Source organism: Pangasianodon hypophthalmus, chromosome 9, assembly GCF_027358585.1.
Source record: "Pangasianodon hypophthalmus isolate fPanHyp1 chromosome 9, fPanHyp1.pri, whole genome shotgun sequence".
NCBI classification, from domain to species: domain Eukaryota; kingdom Metazoa; phylum Chordata; class Actinopteri; order Siluriformes; family Pangasiidae; genus Pangasianodon; species Pangasianodon hypophthalmus.
This window is the reverse complement of record NC_069718.1, coordinates 18,360,664-18,386,968: the sequence shown is the minus strand read 5'-3', so window position 1 is coordinate 18,386,968 and position 26,305 is coordinate 18,360,664. Positions and strand designations below refer to the sequence as shown.

General features: G+C 39.3%; 1 protein-coding gene across 1 annotated transcript; it reads right to left on the bottom strand.

The window, feature by feature from the left end:
• Nucleotides 1-1,374: 1,374 nt before the first annotated feature.
• On the bottom strand, nt 1,375-24,311 carry lamb1a (laminin, beta 1a). The gene is made up of 33 exons (XM_026919247.3): nt 24,156-24,311; nt 23,059-23,231; nt 21,980-22,115; nt 20,861-20,934; nt 19,487-19,675; nt 19,321-19,384; nt 19,003-19,205; nt 17,580-17,700; nt 17,094-17,282; nt 16,408-16,584; nt 16,178-16,290; nt 15,789-15,868; nt 15,166-15,301; nt 14,926-15,084; nt 14,611-14,738; nt 14,280-14,400; nt 13,839-14,046; nt 12,362-12,505; nt 11,997-12,228; nt 11,569-11,732; nt 11,193-11,417; nt 10,870-11,087; nt 10,591-10,687; nt 7,083-7,452; nt 6,245-6,423; nt 5,896-6,137; nt 4,715-4,921; nt 4,482-4,626; nt 4,036-4,243; nt 3,631-3,772; nt 2,901-3,077; nt 2,565-2,724; nt 1,375-1,822 (listed from the first exon to the last, which is right to left on the bottom strand). Exons 1-33 carry the CDS (start codon nt 24,181-24,183, stop codon nt 1,683-1,685), a joined length of 5,349 nt encoding a protein of 1,782 aa, XP_026775048.3. The 5' UTR covers nt 24,184-24,311; the 3' UTR covers nt 1,375-1,682.
• Nucleotides 24,312-26,305: the final 1,994 nt, after the last annotated feature.

The following is a 26,305-nucleotide window of genomic DNA, read 5'->3' as shown; positions in this document are numbered from 1 at the left end:
TATATAAGTACCATCCGGGGAGTGCAATTAGAAGGATCCCAAAGCTTGTGAAAGGGTTTTTAAATGAATGTGGACATCAGAAGGGAGAACATGCCTCAGCACGCTAGAAAGAAGTGGGCCAGGTGCTGAAATTAATTTCCAGCAGACAAAATTTTTTTCTTTTCTCTTCGTATTTTATATATATATATATATATATATATATATACACACACACACACATCACAAAACCGCCTGCCTAATATTGGGCTGTAGTATCTGGCACCAATCTGGGGCCTCTATGGATAGGACTTGTTTGTCCAGCACATGCTACAAATGCTCCTTGAACTATTTCTGATGTTTTTCAAGCCATGAACAATTTTTGTAGTGTGGCAGGGCTCATTATCCTGCTGAAAGAGGTCACTGCCATTAGGGAATACCGTTGCCATGAAAACATCCATATGAATTCCAGGACCCAAGGTTTCCCAACAGAACATTGCCCAGAGCATCACACAGCCACCACCGGCTTGCCTTTTTCCCCATAGTGCATCCTGGTGCCATGTCTTCCCAAGGAAGCGATGCATACGCACTTTTGGCGGTGAACAGGGCTCAGCATGGACACTCTGACCGGTCTGCGCAGCCCCATACACAGTAAGCTGCACTGCACTGTGTGTTCTGACATCTTTCTATCATAGCCAGCATTAACTTTTTCAGCAGTTTGTCCTACAGTAGCTCTTCTGTGGGATCGGATCAGTCTGGCTAGCTTTTGCTCCCCACGTGCATTGATGAGCCTTGGGCGCCCATGACCCTGTCACCGGATCACCGGTTGTATTTCCTTGGACCACTTCTGGTATGTACCACCCACTGCATACAGGGAACACCCCACAAGACCTGCCATTTTGGAGATGCTCTAACCTAGTCATCTAGCCATCACAATTTGGCCCTTGTCAGAGTCACTCAGATCCTTACACTTGCCCATTTTTCCTGCTTCCAACACATCAGCTTTGAGAACTGACTGTTCACTTCCTGCCTAATATATCCCACCCCTTGACAGGTGACGTTGTAACGTTAATCAATGTAATCAACATTGTAATCAGTGTTATTCACGTCACCTGTCAGTGTTTTTATTGTTATGGCTGATCTGTGTGTATGTACATACGTATATAAGGGACTGTATAAGGCATGAAGGAACACATCCTTTGCAAAGCACTGATACATTTTCTCTTTGAGCAGTGTCCCTAAAGTATTCTCAGTGACATAAGTAAGGAGAAAAAAGTAATAGTAAGGACATTGCTGACTGAAATATGACTGAAGAGTTGCAGAACTGAGTTGTAAAACATGTTGAAGCACTCAAAGCAAAATCAAAGATGTTTTTAGCAGTAATAAGCCAGTTCAGACTTGTATATTGCTTGCATGAGAGGTTTATTTGGTTTATGTTCATTCACAATTTGGTACAAAAATCTATAAAAAAAAAAATAAAAAAAAAAAGTTGAATCTATTCTGTTGTTTAAAAATCATTGTTTATTGGCAGAGACCTTTGCAGTCACATGGCCAAACAGGTCAAACTTCACATTCATTCATTTACTTTTTAGTATATAGTCATTTTAAATTCCACAGTACATTCCACTTTCCTTAACCAAGACCTTGGTATACCTTTCTTTGATTTATCAATGATTGTCAGTGTCTTACTCCTAATGGCTTTGTTGTTAAAACAGACAGGTGCTGTATAAGGTGGCTTTCTGGCTAATTTCTTGAAGTAACTCTTTCACAGCCTTTTCTAGATCCATCAGCTGGTTGGCTTTATCTTCCAGCGTCTTCTGGTTTTCATCGTAGGATTTTTCCAAATCTGTTGGCAAATGATTTTGTTAATATTTCAGCAGTGTGGAACAAAATAACAAAAGCAATAAAATGTTTGCGTATACATTTACATCCAAAAGGTGATCTTGAATTTCTTTATTCCCACTTAATCACTATTATAGCTTCAGTCAAAGTGTTAAAGACCTAAACCTTTTTTTTATTATTTAAATGAGTTTTAGAGGCAGGTACACTTGAAGGGTGAACCATTTAAACCAGTTGTTTGACCTACACTCACCAGCAACTTTAATAGGAACACCTGTACCCCTGCTCATTCATGCAATTACCAGGCAATCATGTGGCAGCAGTGCAATGCATAAAATGATGCAGATACAGATCAAGAGCTTCAGATAATATTCACAGCAAAATGAAAAAGGGTAAAAATGTGATCTCAGTGACTTTTGATCGTGGCATGGTTGTTGGTGCCAATCACATTTTTCTTCCCAATTCTGACATGTGAGCATTAACTGAACCTCTTGACCTGTATCTGAATGGTTATATCCACTGCGCTAATATTATAATTATATAATAATATTATAATAACTATAATTTACTTATATCTATTCCTGTTTATATTTTCTAATTTATTATTTACCTTTTTAATGAATTTTTTTAAATGACTGGCAACAGACACAAATGTATTAATTTTGTATAAATTTAAAGTCAAGAAACTATTTACTGACAAATCTCAAACAATTGCTTCTCCCATGTTTGCACAGAGCTTATATCAGTACCTTTGAGAAGTTGTAGTTTGTCACTAGCTTGCAGCAGCAGCTCTTTGGCTTCCTGTTGAAGCATCTCAGCTCTTTTCTTAGCATCTGCTACACCCTGAGCCTTTTGAGTGATGAGCTCCTCCACAGTACCATATTTATCCTTCAGCTCTGTGTCCAGATCCTACACACACACACACACACACACACACACACAAAGAGGAAACCATTGAATTGCTATTGCTGCAAGAACACTACCAATGATTTCCCTGTAATGTATGTAAATTCTTAATTCCCACATGTTGGTTTTCATATTATTACACATCAATTTATTACATCCTTGATGGAGAATACAGACACCTTTTTGATCTGTTCTGCCAGCTCACTGACACTGTCTGTGTCTCTCTCTGTCATTTCAGCACTGGTAGAAGTGTTGAGTGCTTTTTCTTTCAAAAGAGCTACATCCTTTTCCAGCTGAAGTAGCCTCTGAGTAGCATTACTCAGCTTGAACTCTGAATCTGCCGTCTCTGACTCCACCTGTAAATCACAGGGGGAAAAAATCAAACCTTTTGTACATGCAAAGATTTATGAGCTCATGTCTCACAGTAAACACTTATATTTGACTGTAGGTGGATTCCAAAAATGCATTCATGTGTAAGATTGCTTTGACATGCAATATGTTCATCTTTCTCATGAACAACCAAATAACACATCTTTATTAAATACTTAAAACACAGGTTTCAATTGCATGTGAAATCTCATCTATTTCCTCTTCCATCTGTCCCCTATCACATTCTTTTATTTCTCTACTCAAACTTTGAAAATCACTTCCAAGCATCTGTACAAAATCTGTACAAAGCTTGATGTGAGATTTTAACTTTATTGTCCTCACTGTATTTCCTTGTAGGATGTTTGTGTGTGATAATTGTCACTTGGTAGATTTGTTGTTAGATCTTCCATTTTAAAAAGGCTCTTAGGAAGCAACTGCCATAACTGTCTTCTTATTTGGCTTCTTATTAACATGATCTAAACTTTATTTTAATCTCAAACCATATTTTCTTCATGAGTGTTTACCTAGGATTAAACTTACAGATACAAGCAGATCCTGTGTTCCCTTGATGTCACTAGTGGCCTGCTTCAAGGCCTCAGTCACAGCTGTCTGAGCTTTTTCTGCCTGGTCCAGAGCTTCCTGTACCAGCTCAGCTGTGCTCTTCACATCAGATGCCTCTTTCCTGTTACAGACAGAGGCTTTGTATTTACTAACAGGTTACAAAATTTTAACATATTATATGTAGGCAAAATGTACAGTATGTGTGTCTCTTTTATGTTGCAGTACGCAATATACTAACAAACCACTAGATGGTGATAGAATATTGCACACTGCATTCATGCTACCTGATCAACATGAATCTTTTGAAAGACCACAAACAATCCAGACAGACCTGATCTGCAACAGAAACAGGATGACATTCTATGCGAGAGTCAAAGTTCTGACCTGGCTTTGCGGGCCTGCTCCAGCAGGGCCTCAGCTCTCTCAATATCAGCAGTGCTCTCGTTAAGGATATCTGCCACGTCAGACAGGCTGGCCACACGTTCCCGAATATCTGCTGTCAGATTCTGCAGCTGATCCGGCGTGGTGGGCATCTGCATCTGCAGCACCTCGTTAGCCACAGCCTCAATGCTCTCCAGATCTGCTCCTTCTTCTGAAGACATAATCAAAAACAGCAGGGATGAGTAGAGCAAAGATTAGGGACAATGATTTAAACTTTTTGTAGAGTGGATCTGGAAAAAGTTATCTGTCTGAAATATAAGACTCAGAAGAATACCACTGAGTCTTTATGATATATTTATACAACCACACAAAGAAAATGAACTATCCTCATGGCGAAGATGTTATTTATCATATTTTCATCTGAAATATTTTAGAAGTCGTGAGCGTACGGGTGAGGAAGTCTCGGATCTGTCTGATGAGCCTGCGCAGCTCCTCGTTGCTGTCATCCACACGCTGCTTGGTCCTATTGGTCTTCTGCAGCACTTCTTGAGCATTCAGCTTGGCCTCATCTGCTTTTACTTTTGCTTCTGACACCTGAATTCACAGCAACAATAATGTCAATATAAACTGCTTAGTAGTAAGTCATGTGATTGCTATTAGAAATGTTCAGTGGTTTACTCACCATCTTGGAAAGTTTGTCCACCTCCTCCATGGCACTGACAATATCCTGGTCAAAGTTCTTGGCTTTCTGCCAGGCATTATGGGCCAATGTGGTGAGACCATTACATCCCTCTCCCCCACACTTCCTGTTTCCTTCAGCATCCACACAGCCCAGACCTCCACACGGAGAGTCAGCACAGGCCTCAGAGCCAGCACGGCTGCCACAAGTCTGGGACCAAATCAGAATAATGTTAATCACCATACAGGCCTCATATATTAGCAGTAATGCTGTGTTATCTTGTTACATTAATTAATAATGAATGTGATAAAGGCCATTTGCTTATAATTAATAAGGATAATTTATAAGATATCTATAATTGTTTACACTGATCAAACTAAACATGCTTATGGATTAGACATCCTTAATTATATCATCCTTTATTATATATGTATATATTATGATATGGTGCTCTGAGAGTAGTGCTGGCTGTAATTCAAATTATAGGTTTATATTAATGTGCTCATCCAAATGTGTTATTGTTTCGATAGTAGCAGTTCATTCACAGGGACTTGTATGGCAATCCACATAATCTGAGCCTAATAATAAACGAATTAAAAAAGCATGCTGTTATTTAACAAAGACAACATATATTTATTGACAAGGTGAAGCTTTCTGTTAGGAGAAATTTATTTTATAGAAGGAGTCTCGATTATAGAGTCTCGATTATCAGCACTTTGTAATGGTCAGTAGATTTTCTGACAAGGGAAAGTCTTCAGGACAGGTTTCTCTGTAACATGACAGTGTGCATTTTTTTTTTGTCTTTGTCTTGTAGCTTCAAGACAGAGAAGGAAAGAAGAGGGGCTGGTGAGGGAAAGACTGTTTTATTGCTGCTATAATCTAAGTGATAACAGGAACTAGCTTGTCTCACGGATATTCCATAACATTAAATGTAACTATAAATGGCTGAAAGGTGCAATGTGTTATTCATTAATAAATAAATAATTGAATCATTGTCAAGTTTCTGTAGTTTAAGAGGAGTAATGAACTTCTGGATGTGCTGTTACTGGAAAATAATCCACTTTGGGGGGTAATGGCATGACACGTACAATATGGCCCGTTGTGTGCTATTCTTTACATATTCAATCATGCATAATACATAGACTTGTTAAACAGTCTCACATAATACAGAATGATATGGTCACCTTCTCACTGAGTTCAGACAGGTCCAGGGTCTCAAGCTGGCCAGCCAGATTGTCCAGTGCCTTGGTATGCTCATCTTGCTTCTTCTGAAACTCCTCTTTAGTCTCATTCATCATGGACTCTGTGTAATTGCGCAGTGAGGCTGACTGCTCCACCAGGCTCTCGGGATCACTAATGGAGGCATTCACGCGAGCCTCTGCTGCTTCAGACTCCTGCATGTATTTCCTCATACTGTCTAATGCTCCTAAAAGGTTGGCCAGTCCATACAAAAGCATATTAAATATACATTATTAAACATGTTAAGCAGTATCAATAATAATCAAAGTCTTTGACTGATGCAGTGCTGCTCACCTCGCACATCTGAATTCTTGATAAACTCAACTTGGTCTTGCAGGTCTTTTACAGTGCGCTGCAGTTTCTGAGCTTCTTCACTGAGTGTTTCCAGCTTTGAGTCAGTGCTGTTGTCAGAGATCTGAGACAAGAGCTCCTCTGTCTGATTCAGCTTCTCATTCATTTCAGCCATCATGGATCTAGATTTAAAAAAGTGTCAAAATTGTAAATTACATTACAGTATCATCTTTGGACCATGACCCTGTGCAAATGACTGCTATTTTCATTTCAATGATTATGTGTCAGTGGGCAGTGCAGTATGGAAATGTGAGTAATCTGAATCCATCCATACTCTCTATCTGTTTCCCAATGCATAAAGTACTATCATAATTAAATTCAATGTATTTGGTACGAAAATACAATTTAGCTTTTTTTATGTGGCACATGTCTAATTGTGCATATCAACCTCACAGCTGAACTACTAGACTACTGAACACAAGACAAAGGGATTTTGTCAAAATGGAAATGACTTATGCAAACAATGTAAAATCATGGAAAAATAGTGAAAATATATAGGGCTAAGTGCAAACGTTTTCAGACAGTATGTCAAATCACAAACTAGTTGCTCATTTTCTATGGCTGTATCTCAAATATGTTCTAATGGGTGTATAACCCACTATATATGCTCTACAACATCAATACATTATGCCCTATGTAGTGAACTGGAAGCCATTATCCAAGAACTAATAGAGGCAATAAATGAACTGTATGGCTTCAGATATCTGACACCACTTTCAGTTGTTTAAATAAAACTCAATCTGTACTCAGTGTGCTTTGACACATTTGGGTTGTAACATACGTAGCTTGCTCCACCAGGCTCTGGATCTCAGTGAGCGGCTGAGTGGCGGGGTTCTGGGCCAGAAGCTCACGGATGGAATTGGCACTCTTCTCCACGTTGTTGATGGTGTCCTGGTAGGGCCCCGAGATGCCATTGGATTTAATGGCGTTAACTTTCTGCACCAGTCTGTGCGTTTGGTTAGTGAGGTCTCCTATGATCACATCCCATTCAGCGAAGCACTGGTGGCAGCGTTCACAGTGTGGGAATTCACCAAAGTAACCCCGAGCACAAGTGTCACAGCGGGGGCCCGACACACCCTCCACACACACACAATGTCCCGAGGCTTTGTTACACTGCTGCTCAGCAATTCCTCTGGGGTCACAGTCACATGCTGAAAGCACACACAAATACTTAGACATAACAAGACACCAATAACCATCACATGAGTTCAATACCATTTTGTTACACTTATTTAAGGTGTAAACCTACATAATCACTTCACGACAAAAACATGAACTGACAAACATTTATAAAGGTTTATTCCAACATACATCATCTTTCATAAAGACTGCTTTGTAGATTTTGATGTCAAGATAACAGATTATCAGAGTAAAGTGACACATACTTACTTGTAGCTCAGTGTGTGTCTGGTTATGATGTGACAGCTAGTTATGAATGTACATCAGGGTCTTAATTAAAGTGAATGTCATATTTCAGGTTATAAGATTTTGATGAATACCTATGGCAGTTCCATAGTGACAGTTATGTACAGTATATTTTCTCTGGCCCTTAATTAAATTGTGTTTATATATATACATTTCATCTGTAATGCTGTATAGTGATCTTAAGCTCTCCTTTAATTTTTTTTATAGGTACAAATAGCTTAGCTTCAGATTTTGTAAAATTAGTAAGATTCATTTTGAGCCTCTGGGTTCAAAGACATAGTTCATCATACCTGAGGAGTTGCATTAGACTGTGTCTACACTAAAGGTCACTTGTAAAGAGGCTGAAAGAATGAGAGAGGAAGTGTTGTGGGAAGGACATGGATAAGGTAAATATTTGTGTGAAAGACTGTGCATTGTAACACATATGTAAAGTGGCCACAGAGTGTTGAAAGACAAAAGAGCCTAACTACCACACAAAAAGATGCTAGACACTAAGCAAACACACCACTAGGATTACTTTAAACTGGCGTCATTTGCACAACCCCTCAACCCCCAGTGCACACAAAGACAGAATCCTTCGAACAGAAAGGTGTTTCTATTCACATCCCCCCACACAGCTTCAATCCACTGGTCTTAATCTTCTTGAATTGCATTCCAACCTGAAGTGCTTCACACACATACATGCATTCTCCAAGAAAGGACTTCATCACCTCAGGGCCCTAATTTGAACAAAAGACTGTGTGGAAGTGGGGGCTTAGCTCAGAGGTTAATCCTACTATTGTAGAAGAGGCCTCTGGCAATGCTGAGAGGCACAACGTGCTGAAATATGCAGTGAATGTGACCCCTGGAGATGAAAACTGTCTGTGACTTTTTTTGTATATGTGGGAGTGATGGTGATCTACATGCTAATATGTATACACAAACCCCAGCTCATACACTTTTGGGAAAGTGAAACAGGACAAACAGAATATTTGTGTGACATCTATGGCATTAAAATTGTTCTGAGGTTAAAAACAAATATCAAAGTATGCATATTTAAATGAGGGAAAACCCTTTTTTAACATACATACACACACACACACACACCAGCCGAATGCCTTCACAAGGTCATAACTATCGGATATTCCTATGTTTTATATCCAGGATGTAAAATCATTGTGAAACTAATTTTCTGTTCAGTAGAAGTTTCTGAGTAGATGCAACAGAAAAAATCCTCCTTCCCAAACATATGTTTTCCATTTTCATGATACATTTACAGCAACAGAATGGTGGAGCAAGACTTTTGGATCGCAATAAAACAAACACATATGGCTAACATTCCACTCACAGAGACTCTGAGTTTCTGCTGTGGTTCCTAAAACCACTGTAAGGTGAATTTAAGGTCTTTCATGTATACACTATTAAAGACAGAATGCACACAGCACCATGGTCCTAAGGATAAGACAGCGATGCCTAAGGAGTAAAAATCTCAGCTACAGTACATAGATGAATCAGTAGAAAACGAATTTATATTACGTTTCATATTACAACCCCAAACAGGTTAAAATGTTATTGTACGTGCTAGAACTCGGAGCATCTAAAAATTATCATTACCACAGTCACACAAAAGGCACACACTATAATCCAATCAGGGAAAGTCCTCATTCCTCTACCTATGGATTGAGGCATATTGAGGTTAAGTCAACACACAGAGACACTCAGGAGGTAACTAGATCTTAGAGAAACATAGGGTAGGAGGGGGCTTCCTGCTATGCTGGGCTCACCAAACAACCGGAGTTGGGGCGGGGTGGAGGGGGGAGCAGTTCTCTGAGCAAACTGGGAGAAAACACAAACCCTGCTAGAGCCCTGCTTCCTGTGATGAGCCACTCATTCTTGGCCTGAGAAAAAGAATGTAAACCAAGGACAGAGGCAGGAGCTCATACTGTGTAGATATGGCTGAAATGTTTATGAATGTTTATGAACACTAGAGGCAGTTGCGTAGTAAGGTGTTCCAGAAACTTCAGAAAACCATTTGGCTTGCTTTCTACAATCTTTGAAGATAAATGTACTTTAAATATAAAGTTAGCTTGCAGATATTATAATGCTATATAAAAGGAATATTAATGCTTGGTCCATAGACTTATCCACCAAGCACTTCTTCATTCACTATTCTCCATCTGTTCCTCAATGGGTTGAATATTAGGAGAAAAAAAAAAAGGTAACAATCTAGTCTAGTCTATTCCACTCCACAGCTTTCTGGGACAAAAGCTGATTTCTGCACTATGTCACCAACCCATGGCCCCTGAAGGGAAAGCCTACTGGAACAAAGCTACTTTGTTGTAGTGGAGGAGAGGATATTAGGAGGCCCTGTGCTCATCATGGCAAAGCACATTTGAAGCTAACCCAGTATTGCAAGGAAACCTTTTATACACTACTATTAGTGTTTTTGGTTACCTTTATAGCCTTAGCTTTGTTTGGAGCAGATCAGCTGAGCAGAGAAATCACCAGCGTTGTACTTAGTGTATATCAGTACAGTTTAACTCTAGGTGTAAGAATCTGTGATATTCCCAAAATATCACATTATATCACAATACTTGAAGACACTTTCATGATACACTATATAGGTATCGTCATATTTAGGTTTGTTAACAAAGTTACAGCAAAAGTCATTTCTTTGCAAAATGTAATCAGTTAGCTACTTGTTATTGTAACAGTAACTGGGGCAGTGCTATAAAAGCATGGAGGATAGCTGCAATATTCTTAGAAGGACAGACTGTGTGATAATTTATCACGGTATTAATAAGACATTTTCATTTTGCCCAGCCCTAGTAAAGTGTTAAGAATCAATTCCACCAGACAAATTAAAATGATGGTTCTCAGCTTACCATGGCATTTGACTTCAGGGTTACCCCAAAACAGCTCTCTGCACTCCCTGCATGTTCTTCCTCCAAATCCAGGCTTACACATACACTGGCCACTTATCTGGAATGGCGTTAAATAAACATACTACTTTACAAACTGTACAACACACTGGCAAACCATGAGGACATAAAAATTTATGCTGAAATCATGCACTACATAAATACGACCTCTGATAGGCAACAGCACATATCATAGCATCCACTCAAGCCTAGGGGTTAGATATAATATGAAAGGGACATCACCTCATTGCAGGCAGAGCTGGATGAGTGATTGGGGTCGCAGTCACAGGCCTCGCAGCCCTGACCACTGGCCATGTTCCAAGTGTCTGGGGCACAAAAATCACAGTTCTGTCCAACTACGTTGGGTAGGCACTGGCACTGCCCGTTGTTCTGGTCACAATGGCATTCGCCAGCAGAGGGACAGGTGTCCTGCCTAGTGCCCATATGGTTACACACACACCCTGAGGAGCAGCAAACAATAACTCACTGACGAGATGAAATTGAAACAACTTGCCTATGATAAATTTGCCTAAATTAGATAAATGCAAAAATATCCTGGTGCTTACGTCTGCAGTTCTGTGTAAGGGCATCACCATAGTAACCCAGCTTGCAGTGGCTGCAGGTCTCACCCTCTGTGTGGTACAAACATTTGAGGCAGACGCCTGTGTGCACATCACATGATCCTGGGTCCATCATGTCAATGTTGTTACTGCACTGGCAAGGACGACACTCTCCACCAGCCTCATGAGGGTTTCCATAGTAGCCTGGGGCACACTCATCACACCTTGCACCTACACGAAGCAAAGTAAATGATAGACTGTACAGTAACACTCACAGAATCACTTAAAAATCAACATTCTGTACCCAAACATAAAGCACTGGATTGACACAAGCACCAAGGTGTGCTATAAGACATTTTTTCATTTATTTAATGTTGATTACCTTTATAGCCCTGGTTGCATAAACAATACACCTGGTTGGAGTCATGGCTCTTATAACATGCCCCAGCAAACTGTCGGCTGCTGCCAGGGCCATCTGGACACATGCAGGGGCGGCAGTGGTCTCCAGATCCCAGGACAGGGTCACCGTAATAACCGTGCAAACATCTGTATAAACAGGCAAGATTTATCAGCAAGTTTATATTACAAGATCAGATGGATTTTGCATTGAGTATAATATTTATACTGCATGTACACTGAATCAACCATGTAGAATTTATAGCAAAAGTAATTGGACATTTGGTTGTGTCCTGGTGAGCTGCCAAGGTCTAACAAAAAGGCTAATGATATGGCAAGGTGCATATGATGGATGTATAAAATTGCTCAATTACGTACAGATTGCACAGAATCCCTGCAAAATGTGTCACTAACCTCTCACAGCTGTGTCCAGTGGTGTGGTCCCTACAGTCTAAGCACTGCCCCGTTTGGGGGTCACACTGCTCCGCATGGCCATTACAAGTACATGGCCGGCAGGTTGGGAAGCCCCAGTGTCCAGGGAGACAGCGATCACACTGACGTCCATACGCTCCGGGAATACATTCACACTGACCAGTGGCCTCATGACAGAATGCATGCACTGAGCCCTGTGGATTGCACTCACATGCTGGAGAAAAGAAATAGCATGCATTAACCTAGTATACCCGTTAGCTCTGTGTATTATTAAAGAAGAGCTTAAAATTCTCCTTTACAAGTATGAAGTAGTATGAATTCTGTACGCAAATCAAATTGAAACTCACGTCTGCAGCCCTGAGGTCCAAAGAGGAAAGTAGAAGGGGCACACCTGTCACAGTTTCGGCCCACCACGTTGGGCCGGCATTGGCACTGGCCACCATTTGGGTCACACACCGTACTAAGAGACCCCTGAGGGTCACATGCACAAGCTGTGGGTGTGAGAAAGAAAAAGATTTATTATTCCATTCATTCATCTTCAGGAACTGCTTTATCCTGGTCAAGGTTGCAGTGAGGCCAAAGCCAATCCCTGGGCACAAGGTGTGAGAAATCACCCTGGATGGGACATGAACACACTCATTTAAACCTAGAGGCAATTTAAAGTGATATATAAGATTTTCTGTTAAATTCAATACAGTTTTTCAGCATTCCATTTATATGTGTATAATTAGCAAATGGATGCTATACAGTACAGTAATCACATAGAAGTTCATATGATTTTTGCAAAGTTTTCAGAAATTATGCTTGTGATATCAAGACCAAAACAGACGACTGCTGTACCACACTATATCAAATACTAAATCTGAAATACTAAAACTGTGGTTCCACTTGAGAGAGCCTTTTCTTTCTAACTTGATGAAAAGGTGCTTTTTACCTGACATGTTATGCATACCACAAACCTCCTGGCCAATTTGTCATGTTGACAGGAGAACAAAGGCCATATCACAATGAGGAAGACTTAATAGCACTTGGTGCATTCCTCAGGATAGGGCATTTGAGATGAAAGATCTATAGTGTCCATTCTGTTTTCTGCATTGCATGTTGGAGCATGTCGGAGTGATTTAGAAGTGCAGCCCAGGCCCATTTGACATCTAGGTGTAATTAATAAAGCACACACACTCAACCACACAAGCCTACAAAAATGTCAGACAACCCATTGTAAAATGAGTGCACACAGCACATAGCTGAAGCTGTGGATTTCAGCAACCTTTTTACATCCCTACTGTACATCTACATCCAAATGTTTAGTAAAGACAGAGAACTTGGTGATGTAATTTTACTGCAGTGCATAAATATAGACTAATTATTCATTGAACTATCACTGAACTTAAATAATCAGACCTATGCCCTTGCCAAACAATATGTAATATATTAAAAACATGCTTTTTCCGGTTTTATTTCCTCTCCCCAGCATCTCTGTGATTATTACAACTTTTGGGAGTAGATAGCTTCAAGGTAAATTCTACCAAACCTGTAATAACAGTAATGAATGCTGTTTCCTGTCTAGAAGACTTGTCTGTCACTTTATTTGACAGCAAATAAGATGTACACTGCTGAGAAAGCTGGCTCAGGAAGCAAGTGAAGCCCTATAATCAGGTGTAAGGCACAAGCTATAACATGCAAAGACAGCAGCAGGGACCAGGGATGAGTGAACAAGGAGAACGAATGAAGACGTATGACTGACATGCCCCATAAAAAAAGACCTTAGGCACTGAGAAGACTGTCAGGAAAGGGATGCGAGCATATGTATGTGCCTGTCAGTACCTTTAGCTCCCTGATGCAGTAGAGCAGACACACTGAAGATGTAGTTCTTGCAGATGTCAGGCATAGGGGTCTTCACCACAGACTGGCTGTTCTCTAAGCAGCGGTAGCGCTGGAAGGTGTCCCACGCACTGTTGGTCTCCAAGTCACCTCCCTCTGATCCGGAACCAGAGAAGATATCCAGATTCTTACAGTGTGGCATCAACACAAGCTGGAAAAAAACACAGAGCAAAACTATGAACAGGCTTGCTGTAATTAATGTTACAGGCAATCAAAAAAGTCTATTGATTTAGGGTCAGCTTTCCATTTCATATGTTGTAAAATGATTCTTGAAAGAAAATGCACATTCTTATACATACATATATACATATATATATAAAGAATGTGCATTTTCTTTCAAGAATCATTTTACAATCAGCTTAGATATTTCAAGAGAGAACATACTGAGTCAATGAGTGTGTATGGGGACTGGACGTCACTGCTGGTAGAGTAGCGAGGAAGACTCAGACGCACTGTGTAGTTCAACCCCTCCTCAAAACACACTGGCCTGGGTAACACCACATATCTGAAAAGACACCATGTGTTTATACAAATTAGACTAAATTTAAAAATTATACAAAAATTTCACTGAATGAATTCAATTATCAGAACAAAAAGTTCCTTCATCTCTTTTAATAGAAACGAGGCACTGAAGAACAGGTAAAAAAAATTACAAATGGCCTGAACATGAGAGTCATACTTGCACAATCTGTTTTACACACACAAATACACACACCTGGAGCCAGGGTGTAGAGACACCATTTGGTTGTCATCATCTGGCATAGTGTTGGCACAGCGGCTGTCAGCAGTGATGCCATGAGGCCTGATGACAGTCATCAGTACTTCCTCCCACTGCTCTGGAAGCTACATAGACAAATACACAATGATAGGAAGAACGGAAACTCATACAATATGACGTAACACGGATATAGGCGTCATGCTGTGCTAAGAATAACACACTGCCACATTGTCTATGTGCTAGACATATAGTGAAAAACACTGTAAAAATACTTCATACTATAAATTGGTGCAGATGTGTGATGGAACTAACCTGGGGTTCATAGCGAATAAGGATGTCATATTCCATGGAAAACGGGATGTTGTCAATGCTGAACTCCAGATAAGCTCCTTCTGGAACATTCACAAAGCCAATACCAGTCCAGGTTGGATTGCGGTCCTGAGGATATGGTCTCTGCACAACTGTGACACCCTGGAGAAAGAGAGATTTCTAGTACATGGCCCAATTCAGATTTATAAACCACCTTAAATAGATATAAGACAGGTGACTTACAGGTCCAAACTTGGCATCTTCTGCCTCATAAACGTAATGGTCCAGAGCAATGAAGTAAAAACCGGACTCCACTTGGTCACAGCGTCTGCCTGACATGTGCTCCCGACACTGGCAAAACCCTGTCTCTGGAGAACAACTGAGGAACACACAAACATCAACATGATCCTCATCAGTCTTAAAAATCTGGAATCTGCTGCAGCAATGAAGGCATGTTTACATATATGATGACATAATTCAGAGGTAAATCAAAAAACCCTGTAACTTCTTAGTGCTAAAGGGGATAAACATTTCCATTTGGAAAAATAAGTGAGAATTATATTATATTTCTTTGAAATTAGTGCTGAATATGAAAGAGCCAGGGAAATAAAGGTGGATGTACAAAATTTCATTTTTATGGCATGCTATGTTTTATATGTACTATGTGTGCATGCTTTGAATGCCTTTAAATATTTAGTTTAGTTTGAGCACATGAGATCTACAACTTAACATACATCCTGTAATGACGTGTTTTGGATCAAAAGCACAATGAGTGTGAGTTCAGCACGTGATCCAAAATAGATCTTGAAGTTTAATCTTCCTATCCAATCAGCTAGAAGTTGTACTGAGTTGCATGTCATACTCACTCGTTATTGAGAGCACCTCCAGCATCACAGTCGCATGGCCTGCAGCCGTCCATGTCGTTGCTGAGCCCCCAGTGCTGAGGCTGTGAAGGGAAAAGCTAGTTAAAACACGCTTTGAACTACAAGCTGTTTATGACAGACCTCCCAAGATGAGAAGCTAAGCATTTCACTGTGGGGTGGCCTGTGTTTGCCTTTGAATCTGCTAGCTAGATACATAAACAGTTAAAATGAAAGGCTGTCTAGAGATTATTTGGAAACAAATGTTCGCTGAAATTCAGACATAAAACTACGCTAATATTATTTAATTTAAAGCATCGTACCAGGTCCCTGTCTAAATCAACCAAATAGAATAATGTCCAGGAAATGCATGATTAAAACGAAAGTCAACCTACCAAGCACTGGTCACAGTCTCTCCCCGTAACTAAGCGCTTACAGTAGCAGTTCCCTGAACTTGTGTCACAAGGGCTTCCACCTGGGATTGTCCCCACAGGATTACAGGTGCAAGCTAGAAAAAGCAAAACAGACAACAGGAATCATGGAAATGCTTTCTCAATGAGTATTATTCAAATGCAAAATATCCCCTTGCCTGTGAAGCAATAAACTGAAATGTCTACATATGTACCTTTACATCCCAGAGGATCGTCACTAAGGCCATAATGGCCTTGTTTGCACTGGTCACAACGCTCCCCCTCCACGTTAGGCTTACAACGACACTGTCCCGCGATCAGTCCGAGAGAGACATCTGTCAGCCCATCACAGATGCCTCCATTCAGAGAACCAATGGGATCACAGTCACAGGCTACAGAGGGACAAATATCAACAGTCAAAACATTAATATTATAGGGCAAAATCAATTAACAATCAATTATCAATCCAAACAACAAGAAGCCTGAGGTGTTGTTTAATAACATACAGTAAAAAAGAAAAAGGTTTAATAATATTATATTTAATTATATATTTTTTAAAAAAATATAAGAAATCAATCATGTTTTTAGAATAATTTGGCCATGTGTGTGGTCCGAGAGATTAGCATAAGCCTCAGAGATCACATAAAATGAAGTGTGAAACTTCAGCTTAGTATTTAGCTCTGTGTTGACTAGCACCACTTCAAAGACCAGGTGTTTCCCACCCCATGCTGTCCCTCCATCATCCCAACCACAAAGGGAAACAGAGTCGTTCAAAGATCTAGCCAGACGTTCCTTTCAAAAATGAACTAGCCCAGACAAAAACATAGAGAAACAGATGAAAGCAGAGAAGAAGAGACAAAATAAAGGATGAGTAAATGTGATAACAGGAAGAATAACGCACCCTCGCAGATGTTGGGGTCACGAATGTCCCTCTCAGGATGCTGGTAGAAGAAGGGCTTGCACTGCTCGCAATGGTGGCCCATAGTGTTGTGCTGGCAGTCATCACACACTCCTCCACTAACATTACCTGAGGCCTGGTACACAGCCATGTCAAAGTGGCACGAGGTACTGTGGTGATTGCAGTTGCACTCTGTAGAGAAAATGGTAAATTTAGCTCGTCTCTGGGTGACGATGGAACTTATTTATAACCTTTTTATATTCTCACAGTGGAATTTTTTTTTTCACCTTATAAATAGGTGAAAATAATATAATTGGTAAAATAATATTAACATCTAATCATCTATTTGTGACTATAAGAAAAGTTGGACCTGTTATAATGTTAAAGAATTACTGATATTATCAGTGTACATAAAAACAGTTTTGAGCTGAGATAACCATACTGACCCACTGCATTACACTTGTGTAATATTTCCTGTAAGTGTCTTACTTTTGCAGGCATTGGTGTTACGCCCCTCTGCAGGCCTCCAGGGCAGGTCATGGTAGAAGTCCTGACAGAGCTCACAGTTCAGCCCCATGGTGTTGTGGTTACACATACAGTGGCCATGGACCTACAGGAAAAGCAACCATAAGAAATCTTAAAAAGTAATCATAACTGATAATGATAAGGACTAACTCTAAAAATGTGGATAACAAAAATTTTAACTGCAAGTGGGTTAAAATAAATGAAAAAAAAAGTGTTCAGGCTGAACTCAGCACATTTGGTTCTTATAAAAAGTTATCCTAGTATGCTAACTGAATAACAACAAGCACCAGATTCTTCACCATTGCCCTGATTAATTACCATTTTAACATCACAGGAAAAAAACAAACAAACAAATGGAGCTATGGCAAAGATGCAGCTACTCAGAATAAGCTGTAAAATCCCCCCATTCAGATGGCAGCAGAAAATGTTTATACTTGATGCATCTGGAATCCATTATCAAATGCCAGCTCTGGCAGCAGTCTCACACACACACACACACACAAACACACAGCTTATGCAAGCTCTCACTGTACTGTATCATTTCTAGAACAGATTAGGCAATGCTACAGTGGGAGTGAGATCAATAAGATCCAGTCATGATATGATCAGGATGAGTTTCTTTTAAGGGGCTGTTAAAGCTTACAATGATGAAATTTCTGTCAGACAGAAAGTAAACAGTGCGGAATCGAGACTAAACAGGATGCTCCTTTCACACACACACACACACACACACACACACACACACACACACACATACACATCACTCAGACCCAATGTCTATGCACAGAAAAGAGCAAAAAGTAAAGCATGTGTTTAATCGAGTGTGACTTTCCACAATGAAAAAAAAAATCCCCATTAAATTCATTCACATTGCAAATTTTGATTCTTATAAGCAGCACATTCTAAACTCGTTAATAGATTTGTCTGCAAACTTGTTAATGCGGTTCTCTTCAATGAAAAACTGACATGAAGGCATTTTACTCAGCTTTCAGTTGAGAAAATGCTAGACAAAATAATCAGTGCCTGCTGACTAAAAGCCCTCCAGCACAAAATTCCTCCTAGAATGGACTTTCCACTACTGACCTTTAGCAAATCTACACCTGCAATATTAAGCCTTGCTATACCACAGCACTGTTGATTTCTCTAATCTGATTGCTCAGAAGTTGTTGTTTACTGTGATGAGATTAAATTTTTGGAAGGACACTCCAGTCTCAGCACTTTGTAACAGTCAGAGCTCTTTCCAGCACAGGAAAGACTTCAAGAGATAGGGCTTTTTTTTTTTTTTTTTTTTTTTTTTTTAGGTAACACAACTTGCATCACAATATGCATCAATATCTGTTACAAGACAACTACATCTTCAAATCCCTTTTGTGCAATAGCAACCTACCATTCCATCCACCACCTCTCCAGCTCCATCGATGGGAGCACATTCAGAAGCGTGGCCATAGCAGAAGCAGTTACCCCTCACCACCATGTCATAAATGGCATAGTAGTACTTCTCCTTGATCTCAATACGTGAGTCCAGCAGATTGTCCCCCAGTGTGTGCAGCTTAGTAAACTTCACTCTCAGGTTAGTAATCTTCAGCATATCTAAAATCAGAGAAGAGATGCTACATGTGCAAAGGAAGTACACATTTCTGTATATTGCCATCATTATACATTCACAAGCTAGGCTTGCTGCAGAAGCTGTAAATGAAGCTCTTACTTTGGATCCTTGGGCTGTAAGGATCATCAATCCTGAATGCTGGGTCCAATACTCGAAAGATGACCTGGATGAATACAGGATTCCAGACACAATTAATGATAATTCAAAATACTGTACAAGCATTACAGTATATTTTAATTCAATTATAGGAAACAGTAAAGCTCACCTCTCCCTCTGTAGATGGTTCAATATCAGAATAGCGAGAGTCGCAAATGACATCATCCACCTTCTTCATGGGGCCCCGAGAGATCAAGGGAAAGGAGGACTCGCAGTCATAGGCAAAGTAACGGTACACCTGCCATGTCTTTCCAAAGTCAGCTGAGCGCTCGATCACCATGGCAGCTGGCCGGAAGGTCTGGATAAATATTACCAGAGAAAACATTTTTAAAAGATTAAAGAGAGTATTCTGTTAGTAAATAAGGAGATAATTCCTGCAATGCTCCACCAGGAGCTAAAATATAAGATACTGTATGTAATGACAATTCATCATGAGATATGAAGCAATGCGCCTAATACAGTGTAAGTAATAAATTTCTGCAATGTTCTTTGCTTAGTTTTGCCAGGATCAGCAGTGCATTCCTGCTTCTTAACAATGTTGTAAATCATTGATTTGGATTTCTTTTGGTTCTCATGTTAAGGCAAAACAGCAACAGACAGAAAGAATAAAAATCACTTTGAGAATCTAGACCTTTAGTACCTCTCGAGCATGAACTAACAATATGATGAAAAGAAACTTGAGAAACTACAGGTACATTTTTGCTGCAGCAACTTCTTTAAGAAACAAGGATCTTTGTATGAATTTCAAGAACTTTATTTAAGGCAACATTGGGAAACTTTTGTGTTTCCACCAGAGGACCATAAAATTTTAGTTCCTGTTACAGACTAGGCAACTTTAGATTTGAGATTGCTGTACACTTCCAGTGGCATGCTACTTGTCATCTTTTGTGTTCTTTTGTCAATGGTGAAGGCATCTGCCCTGTAAATGCAACCCAGGAACTCATGAAGAAACTTCTTGTTCAGGGGAGTTCAAGAAAATGTTGGTTCCTCAGAGGTTAACCGTCCACCTGTCTCAAATGGAAGTCGCCTTGGATAAAAACGTCAATAAAATATAAAAATGCAACTTTTGTTGAAAACCATATCAATGGGCCTTGAAATGGAGGAAGTTTGTGTAAAACACTTTGATTCCTCTATAGCTCACCAAAAACAGATATACATCAAAAATTAAATCTAAAGTTGCACACATTAACCTCATAGAGATTTCATCTCGTTTTAATGCAATTTGCTGGACTAAGGACATGGTTTAATACACTTTATACATAAAGGCTTAATTGTCGAATAGGAAGCTTTATCAGCAACATTCCAATCGTCTCAGTCACAAGCACAGCTGGAGCTTCTCCAGACCTCCTACTGTTCTCACACGGATCCACCATCACCTCCCCCACAAGCCATGATAATGTGAATCCTCAATGCACACACACACACACACACACACACACCTGTCATCACCAGACCATGTCCCTCAGCCTATAATCACAATTACCTTGAAGGTCATGATGAGATGGGTGAAGTGGAACTCTGCTTCCAGGTTCAGTTGGATGGTCACATTCTCCATGCCTGAGAACAGAGATTAGCATATTAAATAAGAAATAAACAGTTTAAAAATTGGCAATGCTTCACATTAAATCTAAACAAAAGACAAATCACAAAGGAAAAAATATAAACATGAGGAAATAATATAAAATTATTTTTATATTACATTAAAAAGCACAACTTTGGCTTAAGTATGGAAGTGCAAAGAACCATAAAAAACATGTCATGGTAACATCTGCAGCTTGTACATTATGGAAAAAGTCCATGTACAGTCACGGTGCAGTTCTACAGTTACAGCTGTGAACATCTGCTTTCATTGGAAATATGCCACATGGATCTAGGAAGGATAAAGAATGTATCATTAAGCTGTATGGCTCTGTGTCTTTCTCTGATTCCCAGGCCCATGTATCCAGCTGTGGGGTATAACTGTTTCCTCTCGCCCTTACATTACGCCACCTTAAGCTCTCCTCTCTTGGAACAACTCAGCCTTATATTCACAGGCCTCTCTTGTTGCAGTCATGTCCCTTACTTCCTTTTTCTCTTCATTTCACATTCCGTCTTTCCCATGAATCAGGCAATGCCCCCTCTGTAACCATTTTGTCAATGAAATATCGCCTGGGAAAATGTATGAAAGCACACAGGAAATGCAACCTCATATATAGCTCATTTAATTGTATATATTTTTTTAACTTATTGAATATAGACAATGAAAATCAACTGCTTTCCAAGGCTTGAGGGTGATAATTCCTATGGGAAAAAAGTTGTCATTCCAGAGTTAAAATGGAGGCCATCATTTTAACTAGTCAGCTATTAGGTGCCTGCTTTGAAGTTGTAACTCCCACCAATGGTATGATTACAGGGGGCTATCCTGAGAGGTGTTCCCTTTAACAAGCCTTCTTTTGCAGTGTCCCTTTTTCCCATGAGAACGAAAGGCCTTTCCTGCTTTTAATGAACCTTTTAATGAGAAATGTTTACTAGAAGCAAAATATATTCCTATTTATTCCAAAAGACGGCAAATATGGAAGGAAGAAAAGCAGTTTTTGGTCAATATCTGCTCTTACAAACTCACCATTTTCTGACTGCCACCAAGTCTTAAGTCGGTTAGGAGCAAATGTGGTCACCACATTTTCGATACTGTGGCTGGTTGTATGTGCGGCGTCACTGTAGGACTCCCTAGAATCGCACACAAAGCATTTCTTCTCTTCCTACATTTGGTGAGGGGGAAAGGATTGAAAATGTCAATGGCATTTGCACATACCACATTTAGCAAACCATATGAGAGAAACAACTCTAAGGCCCTATTCATTGTTTTATCATGGAATGTCTACACTTAAACTAAACTCCACTGTCTGAAATTGAATGGCTTATGTCCAGTCTCACAGATCTGGAGATAACAGCGGCCTTAGATTTTCAACTGATGTTCAAAGACATGCACACACAACTGTGACTGGAACCTTACTCACCCAGCTACTCCGACTACAACCAAATACCACAGTACTGAGACATCTACAAAGATAATAGCAACAATATAGCTGGTTATTTTCAGCCTGAATTAAGCTTCTTATGGGCTTTCCTGTTTTACTCTTTCCTCTCTCTTTTATGATGAGTTTTAATGTTGTAATTTGCTTTATTTTGTTTGTGGTTGTGGGGATGGAGTCTAGACATACCAAAATCTAAACTGGAGTCAAGTTGTATAAAATGTCAACTCTCATGCAAGGAAGAGTATGTCCCAAGAGCAACCACATGAAGTAATGACTAGTAAGAACAAGAAAGATTAAAGCCCAGAAGGGTATGTAAAGCACTCTCTTTGATCAGATCAGGTCTCTGATAGTCTCAAGTCCCGAACAACTCTCTGTAGATCAAGATTAAATTTAAGGAGATACGAAACAATGAACAAGGCTAAATGTTTTCCTATGTTGTTACAGCATTACCTAATAAGTAAATTATGCTGGGAAAGTCCCAAAGTCCCCCCCTTACTTGACTTTTAAAGTTGAATGTATTACTGGAATGACCTGTATATTACAGACCTTTCTCTCCTGTTACTTTTTTAGCCGCAGTCAGAAGTAAATAGCTAGTGGGTCTAGAATTCTTTATATGCAGAAGGGCCAGTGGGTAAAACAAACTCATAAAGGCAAACACTCAATCTACCTGAAGGTGACTGACGATGCAGAAAGGTTCGGCTTTCTCCAGGCCACAGGTGGAGGTGGCTGAGAGCTGATGGGCTCTGCCAATAAGCAGGTCTCCAGTGGCAGGGTAGCAGCTTCCCTCCGTGCACACATCCCCACGCTCAGGCAGCTCGGCCAACGACCGCGCCCCTAAACCTGGGTCAAGAAAATCCATTCAAGTTATTTGTGTGAAGATATCTTTCATGATCTTTCATGATCTTTCTATTTTATTTTCCATTGTTTAAAATGAAAACATGAACAAAAACATTTTTAAGCATAAGATGTTTAATCATATAAGAATTTTAGCATCAAATTAAAAAAATATATACTATAGTACTATATACTATAACAAAAAAAAAAATTTTTACAATACTGTACAGACAGATTTATGTACAAACAATTACATGTACCGTCAAATGTAGTCTGTAAAATTTAATTCTGTACCTTTATGGTGTTCATCTACAATTATGATTCTATAACCAAAAGTTGCAAAAAAAATAAAATAAAATACTTGGTTGTGGGATACATGACTCATTGCAAACATAACAAATTATGAGGAGAAAATAATTTTTTTATTCTTTCCTTTACTTTTTCCACAATAAACTAAAGTATGATATACAGTGTATGATATACAGTGTATAGTATAAACATCAGGAGGAAAAAAAGGGCTTATTAAATAACCCATGCATCTTTTGACTGTATTTTCCCCACACAGCTGTATCAAGAATAAAAAAGATATTTTCACTAACATTTCCTGAATAATATTAAAATAAATACAACTTCTGCCAACACGGTCCGAGAAGTAAAATTCCTGTACTGAAATACAGGAGCTGGAGGGAAAACAGGCTTGCATGGGTTAAGGAGACAATAAGGACAAACCTTCCGACCTGTAAATGGTTAAAGGATTCAGTCGGAGTGTAAACTCGCCTACAGAAAAACTCGTTCTATTAACAACAGCCAGCTGCCGAACATCTGGAAGCGTGCATGTGTTCACGTGACTAATAGTACGAAAACTTCCTGAAGAATCTCTGAAAGTAAAACAAGTCTTTAATGCATTAAATGGAAAGTGAATAAACTTACACAAAAGGGCTGCGAGTTGGAATATCATGATGTTGGTGTTCCTGGTGTGTCGCCTCTCGGTCCAAGTTTCTCCTTTTTCTCCTGTCCCCTCTCCCTCTCTCTCTCTCTCTCTCTCTCTCTCAGCTCATGCGCACAGGGCTCTCAGCCCTCCCCCAGGTGTTATCAAATGTGACTGAGTTAGTGAGCCGTTAAACTAGACCAGAACAAGCTAAAGTGTGGGCTCTGCCACCAAGCCCTCTATTCAGATGATATTAGTTGCTCATATTGTTCTTAGGACTGTAACCATGTTAGGCTATACACATGTAGCTACATACCCTATTCATAACCCTGTACAAATGACCACTACTAGCATTTTATGTATTTATTTATTTGAGGTCATGCTTTCATGGAGTCATTTGAGTAATCTTTTCCATTCATTTAATACAGTAAGCCCTCTTCTTTTTTTTTTTTTTTTTTTTTTACAAAGATTTTTTTTTTACCCATATGTCTTTGGAAAAGGATGAGGGGAAAAAAAGGATGCTAAAATCAATTTTATCTAGCCAGGAATCAAACATCAAACTACACAGAAAGAAACATACTATCTACCCACAGCTCTGGATAAGGGCGTCTGCCAAATGCTGTAAATGTATATAGTAAGAGAATAGAACAGAACGATCAAGACAATTTAACTTTATACAAAATCTCAGAGAATAGAGGCTACGCTGAGATTTTGTATCATGTTATATTGTCTTGGTTGTGTTGGAAGTTGAAGGATTTTTTGTTGTTGTTAAGAGTCTGGAACTGCTACTGCCAAGTGTCTAAATATTTACATGGCTGAGGATGCCTTGCCCCTAGCAAAAACAGCAAAAATAATCTAACTTGTAAAACTCCCATCCTTTTTCTATTCCCTGACTATATACATTTATAGCATTTGGCAGATGCCCTTATCCAGAGCAAAGTTAGATTTATCTCATTTATACAACTGAGCAGTTGAGCAGTTGTCCTCAGGTTATTACATTAGATAGCTGTGGGAAGCTAGTACATTTCTTTCTGCGTAGTTTGATGTTTGATTCCTGACTAAATAAAATTGATTTTAGCATTCTTTTCCATCCTTTTCCAAAGATATAAGGGAAAAAAAACTTTGTAGTTAATCCCATAAAGCTGAACAAAGTATTAATCTTATTAGTATTAAGTTTTAATCTTATTAATACTTCGACTACATTAACTATTAATGTTATAGTATAATATTCAGTAACTAGGCCTACTATGAATTTTTCTGATTATTATTTTGTTGTATTATTCAGTAACTACAACGAAACTACTAAAAGTTATGTCAGTGTGAGAGTCAAAATTGAGCAATGATATTTTAGATCCACCAACAGTTTTTGGGAGTATAAGAGGTTTAAGGTGTTTATATGTAGCTCTAAGCCCCAACCCCAGTCATTTGTACCCACAATCTCCCCAATATAACCACTGACTTCTCTCTTCCTCCTCCCCCTCTCTGAAAACAAAGAGACCTCTGATGTAGGAGGTGCGGCTATTCCCAGACATAACCAGAAGATGTATAATACTGCAATTTTTTACAGCAACAGTGTGATTGTTGTGATTGTATAGGTGTGGCTAGCATAGGTAAGTAAACTTCAAGAATGTGGACAAGTTTTTAGAAACACTCTTAGAAAGAAAAAATGGTTCACTGGATAAATAAGGGTCATTAGCTTCTAAAAGTATCTGCTTTAAGGGTTCATCCAGGACAACTCTCCCAAAATCATGACTGAGACATGATGCTGGTGAGATGTGATATTACTAAGTTCTAACAGCATGCATTTACCTATTTTTCTCCTATTGAATCACAAAATAATTGGGGATATTGTGTTACCTAAATGTGTTTGACAAATTGTTCATAGCATAGTTATTGACCCAAGTATACTGTTATAAATTGGTAAATTGTAAGAGTAAATTGTCATTCATTTACAGGACGAGTTAAAAAAAATTTCTTATAGCTTTCTATTGCTTACATGAGCCAACTCAAAACTTTATCTTTTTGATTTGAACTCTGCAAGGAGCTACCAGTAAGTGGTTCTTCCATATGCAATGTCTTTTCTACGAAAAGCTAAAATTACTGCACAATTCTGTGCACAAGGTTGCAAGTGCTTTAAACTGTCCATTTGTCC

Bases quoted from the DNA above. Each gene is read 5' to 3' on its own strand.
- lamb1a (XM_026919247.3), bottom strand. From the start codon at position 24,183: ATGATATTCCAACTCGCAGCCCTTTTGT. The intron at 6,138-6,244 runs GTGAGCAGCACT...CCAACCTTTTAG, and splicing joins CAAGAATTCAGATGTGCGAG to GAGCATTAGACAGTATGAGG. The intron at 3,078-3,630 runs GTAAGTTTAATC...TGTGATTTACAG, and splicing joins CACAGGATCTGCTTGTATCT to GTGGAGTCAGAGACGGCAGA.